Consider the following 13,237-nt stretch of genomic DNA (forward strand, 5'->3'; position numbering starts at 1 on the left):
GTCTTCAATCAACGGATCGCATATCTTTGAGCACATGTACGTCGACATGACCTCGCTTGGTATTGTGGAACAAGTGGTCAACATGAAATACTCGTTATTTCACGTGAGTACGCCTTATATGATAACTTTGAGACGCTAACAGTTAAACTAGACGATCCACTGGCCATCAGCTATCCGTTCGGTACAAGGAGCCACCTTGTTCCATTGTGCCTGTACCGCCGCAACCACTGGCCTGGTGATATGTCTCTTGACCTATGCTCTCTCCGTCTTCCAATTCAGGCAGGCGAAAGGGGAAGTGCATATGAGACTAGGCGAACTCCGTCTTCCTACGATACCCCACGTTGTACCGCTATTGTTCAATGCGCTTGAATTGGCCTGGAGCCCCTCAAATTTTTTAGATAAGGTCATGTGGGTGCCCGTCAACATGACTGAGCCTCAAAATTTCCTGACAATCATAGGAAACATCACGGATGTTCTCGCCCTCTACGCGTTCGCGCAGGCCCCCTGAACTTCTGTATAGTGGCAAATCGTGACCACATCTCGACTCTCTTCCGATCTTCGAAAACCCTCACTAGCAAGACTGGCACTATCTTTGCCTTGACTCGTATCCTTAACACCCCCAAAGATGTAATACCATTCTATGCTGCTGATGATTCTGGGATGGCAACAAAGCCTCGGAAAGAGAGTAAGATAAGACACGAGGATCGTATCCATTATTGGCAAGCACATACGAGCCAGAAATGGTTATCAGGCGCCTCTCTCCAGCTGATGTCCGAGACCTATCTCTCTTTCCTGGACGAAGAGCTTTCACACCTCAACATTAACGAGGAATGGGTTGAAATACCGGATTTATACCGATTTCTGCAGATTCATGTGTCCACAGCTGCGATCAAAGCGATGATGGGAACTAAGATCTTGGAGATGTACCCGAACTTAGTCAAGGACTTTTGGGCTTTCGATCGCAACGTTGGCAATTATAGTCGCCTAATTCCGCGTTGGTGGATGCCTGCAGCCTACAGCGTTCGAGATCGTCTCTTGAAAAATATCGGCAAGTGGACGGACTATGCTCACAGCATGTCTGACTGTTCGAGGACTGGACCCGACGACACGCACTGGGATCCGTACTTTGGGACAAAATTGATGAAAGCTAGGGAGCATGCATACTTAAAAATGCCTGCCATGAACTTGGATGCACGGGCATCGGAGACTTTGGGACTTCTCTTCGCGTAAGTCATGATATACCGGATACCAGTGATGTTATCATTGATTAACGAGGGAGTAGCTCTAACGGCAACGCTGTCCCGGCCACCTTCTGGTATATAACTGAAGCCTTGAAGGATCTAACTCTTCAAGATCGACTCATGTCCGAAGTCATGACTTGTCGAAAAGAGACTGGGTGCCTGGATGTTACTGAACTTGCCACAAAACCCCTGCTACAGTCAACGTACGCGGAGGTACTGCGTCTTCGGATCGCCATCACGATGATTCGCAGCAATGAGTATGAGAGCACCCATCTGGGGCCCTACAATGTACCTAAACAAACTCCAATGGCTATTTTCAGCCGCTTAGCAGCTTTGAACCGGGATGCTTGGGCTATCAGACCGAGGACTCTTGCTCGACCTCTGGAGGAATTCTGGCCGGAGCGATTTCTGGTAGGCTCTGAGGAAGATCGGGGTGGATCTGACGTGAAGGTCTCACAAGAACCCTCGATTCCGACCATTGAAGTCCCTAAGTTCAGCCTTGATGGCTTGGCAGGATGCTGGATTCCCTTCGGGGGAGGTCAACGTATGTGCCCTGGCCGGCATTTTGCCAAGCACGAGATATTGGGCACGTTTTCTGTGTTGATGAGCAAGTATCACGTTGAAGCAGTCTCTATGGTCGAGGCAGTAGATTTACAACCTGATCTAAGCTGGGCCCCATACGGTGGATTGCCCCCGGCAGGACAGCTGCGTGTTCGCATGCGCAAGAGGACTTCGACTGATTGAGCTTGACTCTGAGTATCCGGGAACGTCAATCGTCTTTGAATAGCTCTGTAGACATTTGAATAAATTGATTCTGATGTACGAAAAGTCACTCGGGGCCTTGGAAGTCCTACCAGTTTGGCTTGATTTCCCCATGCAAAATTTCCCAGGCTTGTACCATGAATGAACTGCATGTGCAATGCAAAATGCACCTTAGTACGACTGCAGGTGAGAAGCTGAAAACCTACGTTCTTGAGTAAAATGCACGTAAATGCATGCCAGCGTCATTGTCTCACTACGCGACATTATCAAGGACAGCAGCGTTGGGATCAATAAGTATGCGGCAGCGGCAAGGCACATCACAAGCCGCTGCAACGCGTATCGAACCGTTACGGAGGGCGCCGCTCCCGCTGCACACTCCTGCTTCCATCTACCCCGTGTGACATGGTAGACGGGAGGAATAGATCCTGCAATGCGTGTAGATTCGTGACTGCACCTGAACGGAAGAAATCTGCCGACGTGCATTGGCGTGCAATAAATGTCGATAGGTGGGATCACCACCACCAAACCGCGCGAAAAACGGGCGGAGACGATAAGAATAGATTTAATATGTTGCGCCGGTCAGGCTGCAAATACTTTCGGGATGGTGGTACCGTAGCGATTATTGGCGTTCGGGTCTGCCACAGTGTGCAGATGCGCGCTTGCAGCACAGTCAGCAAGGGCCACCCAAGAGTTTCGCAGCACTACCATAGGCATGACATGATTGGACCCAGCAACCAACGTCCGAGGCTATTTTACATCCTATACTAAGACCCAAGGCTGAGTCGATATGCAAGCCTTGTGCCACCTCCTCTACTGGCACCCTACATAGATTCTGCTTCTACCTAGGTAGTAAGGCTGAAAGGTCCTGGATGCAGTAGATGATCACGATCGGTTGCATCATAACAAGCCTCCTCTGTTTCTACCTTATGTATGGGTAAAAAGGCAGAAGCATGTGATGCTAAGATATGTGGAGATAGTTTAGAGGTGGACTGTGACGGCTGTCGTCTACCACTGAATCAAGCATAATCGTTAACATTGGCGTATGACTGTAAGCCAGCCTGCCAGAGCAAATGTAAGTGAGAGCACCAAGAGTCGAATCCCGATATGCCAAATTGCCGGGTATTGCACTCGGACACGGTTCTTAGGAAGTCTGGGTGTTCCGTTCTGCGTGATCGTATCGACGTGCGTCACGGCATATGCAATTCGATATTGGCGATTGGGGGCCAAACCTGAGGAGGCAATTGCCACATCGCGGCGCAGTTGGCTCGCTCGATGGATGTTAAACTCGAGATACTTTTGCAAGATTATGAATACATCGTTTTCAATTTTCAGCCGACAGAAACGACATTAACTGAGCTCAAAACTCCCTCATCGTTTCGTCGTGACCCACTCCTAAAAAATGTCCGATACTGGTACGAACGGGGACTTTGACCCGTCCAAATTGGATCCCGCGTTGCTTGCAACATTCCCTGCCTTAACACCACCTTCTGGTGTTGAACCCAACTTCAACAATCCTCGGTCCATAGCGTATCAATGTCAGGTTGCCGTTTATGTTCTACTGCCTATAATGTTAGTCCATGTGGTGCTTCGCATATACACACGCCTGCAGGTAAAGAACTCGCTCGGTATTGACGACTGTATGTTTTGGAACCTCAAGAAATGACAATGGCTAATTTTCACAGATAGTTGTGCTGTATCCTCGGTGAAAATCCACGCATTCCCTGCTTCGGTTTGAATCTAATCTCCTATAGTTGATGATGACAGCTTATTGCTCGATAATCCTACGCAGTAAGTATCACTTCACGGCAACACTACGGCATGCGTACTAATAGAGAAGTAATGGGAAATCCATTAGGTCCGCATCAATGGGACGTAAGACTAATAGACCTGACGGAGTCTTTCGTGAAGGTATGTGTGCTCATCACGAGTGTGCAGCGCGTGCAACGAGTTGATATGGTCACAGATGTCGACTACACAGTTCATCATGTACTCCTTCACTGCAACTTTCATCAAACTAAGCATCCTCCTCCTCTATAGGCGGCTGTTCTGGATCCGAGATTCAGCACGATATATGATCTGTATCGGAATGGTCGTGACAGCTCTCTTCTACCTGGCCTGCTTTATATCCTCCCTAATCCATTGCGTCCCGCGACATGGAGAAGGTTGGCTGTCTCAAGAATCAAAACAGCGATGTGCCCAACCGGAACTCGAAGTATCTGTGGTACAGGGAGTCTTTGGTGTCATCAGCGACTTCTATCTCTTGTTGATACCAATGTTGCAGGTTACAAGACTTCGGGTTACTACCTCGCAAAAGATTGGGCTGGCTGGTCTATTCCTTACAGGACTCCTGTATGTTTTCATGAGATGTCCCGCATTACTCTTACTCACAATTGGAGCAGGGCTTGTATCTGCTCTGTTACTCTCTGCATCTATAGATTCCGTCAGCGCGGAACTGATGATTTCACGTACATGAGTGTCCCCGTGTACACATTCGCGTAAGAGCTTCTCCACGAAACCCTGTCCTACGAACTAATATTTCAATTGCAGTGTTGCAGAACTCAACGTGGGAATCATATGCTCATGCATGCCTGTTATTTTCGTGGTCGTCAAGAGCTTCTCGAAGAAGGTCACATCGACTATTAGAGGACGTTCATCAGGAAGCAGATCGGGTGAACTTCCGACCGATGGTGTTCCTCCCAACTGCTCATCTGAAGCTAAACCGTTGAAGCCGCTTCCCGGTGTACCTAGGGGTCATCTCTCCACGCTCATGTCATTTATCCGGAGTGGGCGTCGGAACAATACTGAGGCAGGCTCGCTGGTAAATGGGGACTTGATTCTAACGAACATGTCTGATTTTGACCCTCGTAAAGATACGTACCATGCACACATTCAGTCCATTGAAGACAGAGCATAATGGCCGTGGGATGCTCAAAATGAGAGGCTGACACGATGGACATGGTGCTTCGGCTCAGCACTAGTATTGAAAGGAAAGACGGTCGTCTAGTTTTGGCAAATTGACAATCATGGAAGGATCTTACAGTCTGGTTTTGACTTTAGTCGTCGAGGTGTTACATTCTGTAATTTTCGTACCAGCAACTACACGTACTGTCCTACTTTTCCCAGTTAAATGTATCATGTCATAGATCACAAGTATCGAGGTTTTAGATCGAAGAAACGTGTTGAATGAACATCAATGACACTTTCGATTTTATTCGCGAAGAATGTTTACTGCGAAAAGAAGGTATATACAGAGTATCCCAGTGGAGCTATGGTGCGTGGAAAATAGCTGTTCAAGGAAAAGGTATCTAGTCTATTACCGTACCATGATATTGCCACTCTTCCTGGTCTCCGTGTTGTAGTTGCGCTTCGATCCAGTGACCAACAGCTGCAGCTTCCCTTTCGCATCCGGCTTGTACGAGACAGTTGCAAGCTGCTTGACATTGAACTTGTCGCAGGTAGGTTTGCCATTGAGAGTCCACTGGGCCTTCAGGACAACACCAGGGTCCCAATGTCCGACGCTGGCCTTGACCTCTTGTCCCACCTTCACAGTCTTGGACTTGATTGTAGGAGGAGCTTGTCGTGCGACAGCGGCTTGTCGACCGCCTCGCTTAATGACCTCCTTCCACTCGTTTCCTCGGGTCGATGGCGCTGTGGCGCTGGAAGATAATGGCGAGGGACCATCGGGCGCATGATCCTTAATCCAGCTATCGACAAGAGTGAGGTAGTCCCAGATCTCGCGGTCTTGGTAGTTGCCACCGTGAGGCTTCTCCGGCAGAATGGTAATATTTGCCCAACCTGCGCCGCCTACCGCATCTGTGCGTTTCTGGAATTCCTGAACGCCCTCGTTCAGGTAGTAGTTGTCCCATGTACCGACATAGATATAGATACGACCCGCAAGCGTCTTGCCGAGGTTCCGAGCGTTGTTCCAATTGCTGGTGACATAGTTGCTCAGATCGAATGGCTTCCAGTATTCCACTGCGTCATGGTAGATCTCACCAGTGACCTTGTCCCAGGGCTCCAATGGGTAGTTGTTGTAACCCTGCACACCGAAGACCGCGTTCCAAACGTCCCACTGGTTGAACGAGCGCGATGCGGTACCGAAGGTGAGCTCCCAGTGATTTTCTAGCGCAGTGCTTGCGAGCACCACTTCCGTTCCGTTACGGTGCGTTCGGATCGACGGCACGAAGCTGCCATCGGCTCGCTGGTATGCATTGGCGGCGGTGTAGAGCTCGATGTCTTGGTGCCGGTGGAAGTCAAGGGAGTCCGGGTACGACGAGAAGCAGACACCGAACAGGTCAGGCCTGTAAATCACGTTGGCAATCGACTCCCAGCCACCAGTAGAGCCGCCTTCCTGGATGCGAGCGTATGGTGCACGGATGGTGTTGAATGTCTTGTCCAGGTGAGGTATGAGTTCGTCGTTGATGGCATCGCCGTAAGGTCCGAGATTGGCGGTATTGACGGCATACGAATCGTCATAAAACGGAGCTTCATGGCGGAAAGTGACAAGAATCATCTTCGGCGCGGGCCGCGCTTCAGTTGTGTTCGTCGCTGGAATAGTTCCGTTGTTCCAAGCGTCTGCAAATTCAGTATCTGACGGATAGTCAAAAGCGCCTGAGTCCGCAGGCCAATGTCCTTGGGAGTAGATGACTGGATAACGCGTGTTCTTATCGCTGGCTTTATATCCAGCGGGCAGGACGACGTTTGCGCCAACATACATATCGCGACCCCAAAACGCACTCAGTGTCTTGCTTCGAATTTTGACGTATTTGAGAAGTTCAGTATCCTTGTAATTCGCTTGGTTGCAGCCACCAATCTCCCTGCCTTTGAAAGGCTCGGTAGCCGTCACGTTGTCAAAGACGAGCTTGAGAGTTTGCTGGCCTCCCGAGACCGTGTAGTCTGCCAGTTTTGTGGTCAGGCTTCCGAAGCCATTGACGTTGGGTGCTCCATCTCCGCAGGGAAAGCGGACGCTGACTACTGAGCCATCGCTCCGCGTCACCTTTTCGTACTTCGTGAGGAAGGCTTGAACGGAATAGGTGCCTGGCGGTACTGCATCAATACTGATGTTCGGCCATCCATACACCCCGGTCTCCGTGCTTTGATTGCTTCCTCCCGAGAGACTGACTGTCCGTCCTGTCTTGAAGTCGAAGACATTCTTTCCGAAGATGTAATTCGGCGAAGAGGTAACATCTGTGTCATCGAGAGGATCAGTTCCGTTGGGAGCGAACATCAACACAACGCGGCCATCGGTCGGAGACTTCAGCAGGCCTTTGGTGACCGATATATCAATGTTCAACCCATTGTGATTGCCACGCTCCGTGAGATGGGTCGTGGTAGGAATACCAAAGCCGCCCGTGGCAAGACCGAGGATGACAATAGCCTTGAGCATCTCGAAAGTCAAAAGAGACCCAGCAGTCCGGTGCCATAGAATACAAGGCGAAATTAAACATTTTAAAGTTCTTGGGACCTGCGCAAGCCATGACGAGATAGGCGTTGGACTAGTGTACCGCGTTACCTGAAGAGGAAGGTCGTCCAGCTAATCCTCCTTCCTGCGCGATAACACGCAAGGGATGGTAGTGCGCTAATTTCGCAAGACTCATGGATGACATGCCATCTCATAACAGATACGAGATCGTGGAAAACTGTGCGACTGTTGAACCGCGCGTGAACGACGCGCAAATCTATGCTCTGGTACGATAACGGAATCCTTGTGCATTTTCAGCTATTTTGGAATGACTCGTGATAAATTACGATTTGGGAAAATCTGATCCCGAAGGCTTGTGTTACTCAAGCGTTGTACACAGTATCCAAGCTTTGCTCTGTAACCAAGAACGTCACACTGCTTCAAGCCATTGCCTAAACCCTAGTTTCCTTACCTCTTCACTTTCGCTCGCTCTCCAGCTTTGCCTCAGCGCTTCCACTTCCCCCGACAAAGAATTGTTTTGATTGGTCTCTCTAGTCCCATCGTATAACATGGTCGCCGCAAGCTCTACCCGGAGATGATCACGTACCGTCAACCAAGACAGTCGTGTCTTGCTTATATCACCTAAGAGACAGGCTACTCGCAAACGATTATCGCCCCGTACATACTCGAGACTAGCCTTTAGCTCTAGGAATTTGTGATGGTACAACCCGTTCGAGATCTGGTCGACGAGCTTGGCTACGCGAGTCGCGAAGGCTCTGCAGTGCTCTTCGGAATTGGAGGGATGGTCCGAGTGCTGTGCAGCGTACTGTAGGAGGTGCATGCGTAGGTGAAAAGTGTTGGGTAGCACGGGCGGGTGGCGATTGGGATCACGCTCCCATTCGCGTGTGTGCATCGACTCCACGTATAGGATGATGGCTTCGACTAGGGGTTTGTAATTGGTTTCCCAAGACGTGTCAATTATGGAAGATGGTGAATATGGCCAAAGAAGTCGCTGTTCGCGATGGATGCCCTTCAAGTGTTCGGTATCGTGCAGTAATAACAGGGTGTATAGCTTCAAGTAAGCCGCTTGAACCGCTTTGATCGTAATCTCACCCGTCAAACAGGAAGAGGTGGTGTTGTTGGCATATTTATCCAGCAACGAGGTGACTTGAAACGAACGCCCGGATACATCCATGCCGACGGCATAGCGAGAGACCCATGCCCTTATCGCGTGATCATTTATTGCTGTGACATCTTCCTTTACTCTCTTATTCAGCTTTGCAATGTCTTTAGGAGGATGGATGTTGAATGTGCAATGTGCTGAGTACTCATCGAGAAAAGAGATGGGTAAGATTGGTGCTGCGCAGCGCAAAAGCTCGTACAAAACCTGTTGGTGGCGAGGAATTTGTGGCACGTCGAGCTCCTGTTGTGCTGAGAAGTCAAAGCCAACTTTCCTGAGGAAGAGTGAAGCCCATTTTGCGGTCTGGTATTTGAGACTCGTGATTATAGGAAGAACTATTCGCGTGACCAATTCAGTCTGATAGAGAAATTGGGAACAGCCCGGTGGATTTTTGTTGAGGAAGGTAAACAGAGACCAGAGCATGGGTGCTGACTCGTCGAGGGAAACTTGATCTTCCAGTTCAGGGAGCTCGAGTGTATTCTCAGCGTGCGCCCATTCTGCGTCTGTGATGGGGCGGCGCTCTCGAAGGTTACCAACAATGGGAATGATGTTTTGGAGTGCTGTCAGGATGATGTCGACCTTTCCGGCAGACCCAAATTTCAATAAACCAAGCAGACTGCTCAAAGCAGCACAACGAATGTCCATGTGGGTCGCATTACTTATAAGCTCGGAGAGGATCGATACAGCGAATTCCTCTGGTAGGCATGTGGTATCGCCAAGCAGTTCTGCTAGAAGCTTAGCAGTTGTGACTTTGACTAGACCTTGCCGATAATCCATCGTCTCTGTGCTTCGATCTGCGCTCTGGTCTGATTTGGATCTCGTCGAGCTGTGTGTACTTATCGCGGCTTGCTGCTTGGTTCTTGTGGTGATTTCTTTTGCGAATGTGCTAACACATTCCTGTGCAGCAGCCGCTGGCAGCCGGTGGAGGAAAGATTTAGACAGCAGTTGTCGATGCCAGGAGCTGTTTTGAGGTTGATCAAGAACTATGCGTACGACGAGATCCGAAGCGAGATAAGGTCTGTCGCAAAAAACAAGCATCCGAACAAGCTGGAAGGTGCGTCGCTCCAAGTCAACATACCCACTTTCCTGCTCACTTGTCGTGCTTAAAGCTGTATAGGCGCCATGAGCTGCCTTAGCTAACAACGAAGACGGTACATTGGTTCGCACAGCACTGAGAAAGCGAATCGCATCCGCGACCCGAACATTCTTGGAAGATGTCCTTGACAAGTAGTCGCTGTCAAGATGAACCGCGGGATAACGGGAAATCGATTGTGGAGCGCCGACAGGGAAGCGTGTGTTCAGGAATCGTAGTTTTGGAAACAAATTGTCGAGATACAACAATGCTAACATGATTTGTCCTTCCCTAATTGCCGGATTCGCCTTCGCTTGACGTGTTCGCATAGTTGAGAACGCGTCAACACGACTTGTTGCGGGAATGACAGGGTCGACCAGCTGAAATGTCGTGAATACCGTCGCGTTCTTTGAGCGCCCTAACAGTTGTTTAGACACGTCAATGTAGGTCATCGTATCCAACTTCCGTTCGGTTGCGTAGTTGAGCGCGGTTGGAATAGGATTCCACTCTTGGATCTTATCAGGATGTTCTGCTTCTGGCACCAAGGGCCAGTTTGACAAACTTGTGTCAAATGCCTTGCGCCAGTATTTGGGGAATATTCTACCCCCAGATTCTCCCGTGGTCCAGTAACGGTCCGCTTCTTCAAGATTGAAGCGTCCTTCACTGAGAGGACCACTAGCATAGGCCCAAGCTTCATGCATACGTCTTGTCTTGTCTTCTTTGTTGAGCCACTTAGGCGCGAACATGTTCAAAGCAAAGAGATAATCGTCGAGGAATGTTCCAATAGCTTTTCGCATCTCTCCATCTTCTGGAAATGGTACGAGTGCAGCCTTTTGTTCAGGGAATACAGCAGCATTTATGCGAGATGCGATGTAAGGCGTTTCATGATGTTCCTTGCGCAGATATAAAACATAAGGTTCTGTGAGGTGTTGGACGGGAAGGCCTTTTGGGAACGGCGCAGGCAGAATGTCAGTTGCTGGATGTGTAAACAAACGGTGCTTCCGCCAAAGCTCGTCGCGTGCTTTTGCAAGCTCGTCGAAGAATCGAAGTGTTGCAGGTCTATCATCTTTCAAGTCTATGTAGGCGGTACCCTGGTAATTCAAAACACCTCTTACAGTGTTCAGAGACAAGTTCTCGTGACCAGGCGACAATCCTCGTTCTTCCACTATCAGCAGCATCTTCAAAGTGTCCGCCCACAAAATACGGTAAACATCTTCGTGAGACATGCTTGAGTGTTCCTCTAGTCGTCCTGATTGCTTGATACGTTGCTGAACAACACTAGCGAATAGTGCAAGAACCCCTCGAAAGTGAACTCTGTTGAACGAAGGCTCCCGCAAAGCTATGCATGTTGTCTCGAACATGAATAGCATTATTTTGTTGGCGTATTCCACACGATTTTGCAGTTCAGAGAGAGGTGTGTCTCTACTCAGCGTTCTCGGTATACCTGAAAGCAAAGTTATACCCTCGCGGGTCGTCGTTTGATATAGCTCGCGCGTTGTAAGGGGGTCTCGTATGAACCGTCGTGCCCATTGCTGAGCCTCCATGTAGACATCCAGCGATCCACTGAGAGTAGCGAAGTCGATTGCGGAACGAGCGCTTGTTGCTCTTCGTTGTTCCCCAGCACTAGACACAGTTTTCTTCTTGCGTGCTTCAAAACATTGTCTGGCGAAATTCTCTGCTTCAGCATAATGAGAAGCTCTGAACAATAGGAGAGCCTGCCACATGTCGGCATCGATAATGGTATCGGCCCCTGGTTCTCCATAGTCGTAGGCACTCCGGTCGACAAGTTTGTAGTCTCCCTTGGCAGATCGAATCCGGGTGAACAATGACAGAGCATCTTCGGGCGGTAGCATCTTATTGAGCAGCGTATTTTTCAACGGAGGTAATTTGGCAGTTTTGATGTCGGCCTCATTTTCTAGGTCGCATTGATACAGAGAACTGCAGTAAAACTGGAGCAGAGCATAGCGCCGAGATTTCCAAACTCCCGACAGGCCTAGTTGGACCAACATACTGAACATCTGCCTCTTTTCCATCTTTGCATATGGCAGTGCAAGGATGTGTTCAAATTGGTCTGCGAACATATCGGGCTTAATAGACCAGCATCTTCCTACCAGGTAGACAAAACTGCCCTGCCGCATGTCCAGAGTCTCGGCGACACTGGAATGTCGATCCAAGTACAATAGAAAGAGGTCAACGATACATTGAATGAAAGACCAATCGGCCTTTTTCCTCAAAGCTCTCTTCAAGAGTGGCTCCGAAAGCTCCTTAACTACTATGTTTGCATCCAAAGAAGACTCTACGCCTTCATTAGTGAGTCTTTCGAGTAGACTGAGCGAGAATTCCATTGACGCTGAAACGCCTGGAACAGCAGTTGTGGTATTTGGATATCTCGAAAGGAGTGGTGAAAGCCATTTCTCACCAGCCGGGTGGTTCTCGAACACAGACCGAATGGCCAAGCCTTGCAGTGTATCTGCGTGCGACAATAACAGGGGACGCCGACACGATTTGAACGCATCCCAATGCTTGTTCAATATATGAGAGACAGCATCGCTTGTGCACGTCGGAATCAGCCTTTGGTATGTTACGCGCAACTGTCTGTGGTCTGGGGTCTGGTGAATGTTTGAAGGCTCATCTGGAAGAATGTCTGGAAGAAGGGCCATGAATAACTCTGTGAAGCGCTTCCGCTTTGCTTCGACTTCGGCTCCTTTGGCATTCCATGCAATAACTCGACATGCCTCCTTTACGTCTTGCACTGAGAATTCGTTCAATAGAGTAAGCCAGCCTGAAGCACCACCAAGGGCATCCCACGTTTCTTGCCACCGGGAACCTGAGAGCGAACTCTTCAGCTTCTTGAATGCGAATCGTCGAACTTGGATAGAGGCAGTCTGCGTTAGAGCTGTGCGGAGCGTTTCTGGTGATTGCGCGATTCCAAGCCATTGAGCGAACGCTGCTGGAGCTATGGAGTCGAGTCCAATTAAGTGTAGTATCTCTCGCGTGATCACTTCTTCGCTCGAATTTTGGAGGACACCTCGTAGATGTGCAGTCACCTCGTGAGCCCGGGAGGACCGAAGGATTTGAGGATCTAGAGCAGCTGACGCCATCGACAGAGCTCAATAAGACGTTACAAGACGAGAAGGGTATGCAACAATGGTGGTAGAGCAATGCAAGTAAAACCAGCGCATCAAAAAACTGCAGACATTGATTTAGTCAAACGGAGCCGATTGCGATTGTAGTGTGGAGTTGATGAACAAGAAGGGTTGGCGTCGGCTCAGGCCACTTTCCCACATTGGCTGCCGTGGATAAGTGGGTCTGGCGGGCCCTGGTGTCGGCCTTTCGTATTGAAGCCGTGGGTAACATAATTATTGGAAAACCTTGATTGCTCTTCAGAATGAACACGCCATATAGAATAGCATGCTATCATACACACTATGTGTTTGATTGTACCTAGATATCGCGCTCGACAACGATGGCAGTGACGTCATAGTAGACTAGTGTCTATCGTGTTAATTAGCGCCTGTTCTCCAACAGTCTTGCCCTCCGTTATTGCTGCTCTCTTCAATCCGTTACCCATACGCACGTCC

At 49.4% G+C, this 13,237-nt stretch overlaps 4 protein-coding genes across 4 annotated transcripts; 2 read left to right on the forward strand and 2 right to left on the reverse strand.

Moving 5' to 3' along the window:
- Positions 1 to 46: 46 nt before the first annotated feature.
- CC84DRAFT_1210636 (cytochrome P450) lies at positions 47 to 2,006 on the forward strand (the record flags this gene model as incomplete). The annotated part of the gene is made up of 3 exons (XM_018182300.1): positions 47 to 107; positions 521 to 1,226; positions 1,283 to 2,006. 3 exons carry the CDS (start codon positions 47 to 49, stop codon positions 1,983 to 1,985), a joined length of 1,470 nt encoding a protein of 489 aa, XP_018029137.1. The 3' UTR covers positions 1,986 to 2,006.
- Positions 2,007 to 3,402: 1,396 nt separating this feature from the next.
- Positions 3,403 to 5,001, forward strand: CC84DRAFT_1264765 (uncharacterized protein; the record flags this gene model as incomplete). The annotated part of the gene is made up of 7 exons (XM_018185332.1): positions 3,403 to 3,640; positions 3,686 to 3,705; positions 3,755 to 3,791; positions 3,859 to 3,911; positions 3,967 to 4,352; positions 4,403 to 4,498; positions 4,551 to 5,001. The coding sequence occupies 7 exons, from the start codon at positions 3,403 to 3,405 to the stop codon at positions 4,915 to 4,917; spliced, it is 1,197 nt and encodes a 398-aa protein (XP_018029138.1). The 3' UTR covers positions 4,918 to 5,001.
- Positions 5,002 to 5,316: 315 nt separating this feature from the next.
- On the reverse strand, positions 5,317 to 7,389 carry CC84DRAFT_1158375 (uncharacterized protein; the record flags this gene model as incomplete). Its single annotated transcript, XM_018177047.1, has 1 exon — positions 5,317 to 7,389. The coding sequence occupies one exon, from the start codon at positions 7,387 to 7,389 to the stop codon at positions 5,317 to 5,319; it is 2,073 nt and encodes a 690-aa protein (XP_018029139.1).
- A 445-nt stretch (positions 7,390 to 7,834) lies between these two features.
- Positions 7,835 to 12,889, reverse strand: CC84DRAFT_1158376 (uncharacterized protein; the record flags this gene model as incomplete). Its single annotated transcript, XM_018177048.1, has 1 exon — positions 7,835 to 12,889. Exon 1 carries the CDS (start codon positions 12,755 to 12,757, stop codon positions 7,835 to 7,837), a length of 4,923 nt encoding a protein of 1,640 aa, XP_018029140.1. The 5' UTR covers positions 12,758 to 12,889.
- Between the last annotated feature and the right edge of the window lie 348 nt (positions 12,890 to 13,237).

This window comes from Paraphaeosphaeria sporulosa (genome assembly GCF_001642045.1).
Source record: "Paraphaeosphaeria sporulosa strain AP3s5-JAC2a unplaced genomic scaffold CC84scaffold_17, whole genome shotgun sequence".
Classification (NCBI taxonomy): Eukaryota; Fungi; Ascomycota; class Dothideomycetes; order Pleosporales; family Didymosphaeriaceae; genus Paraphaeosphaeria; species Paraphaeosphaeria sporulosa.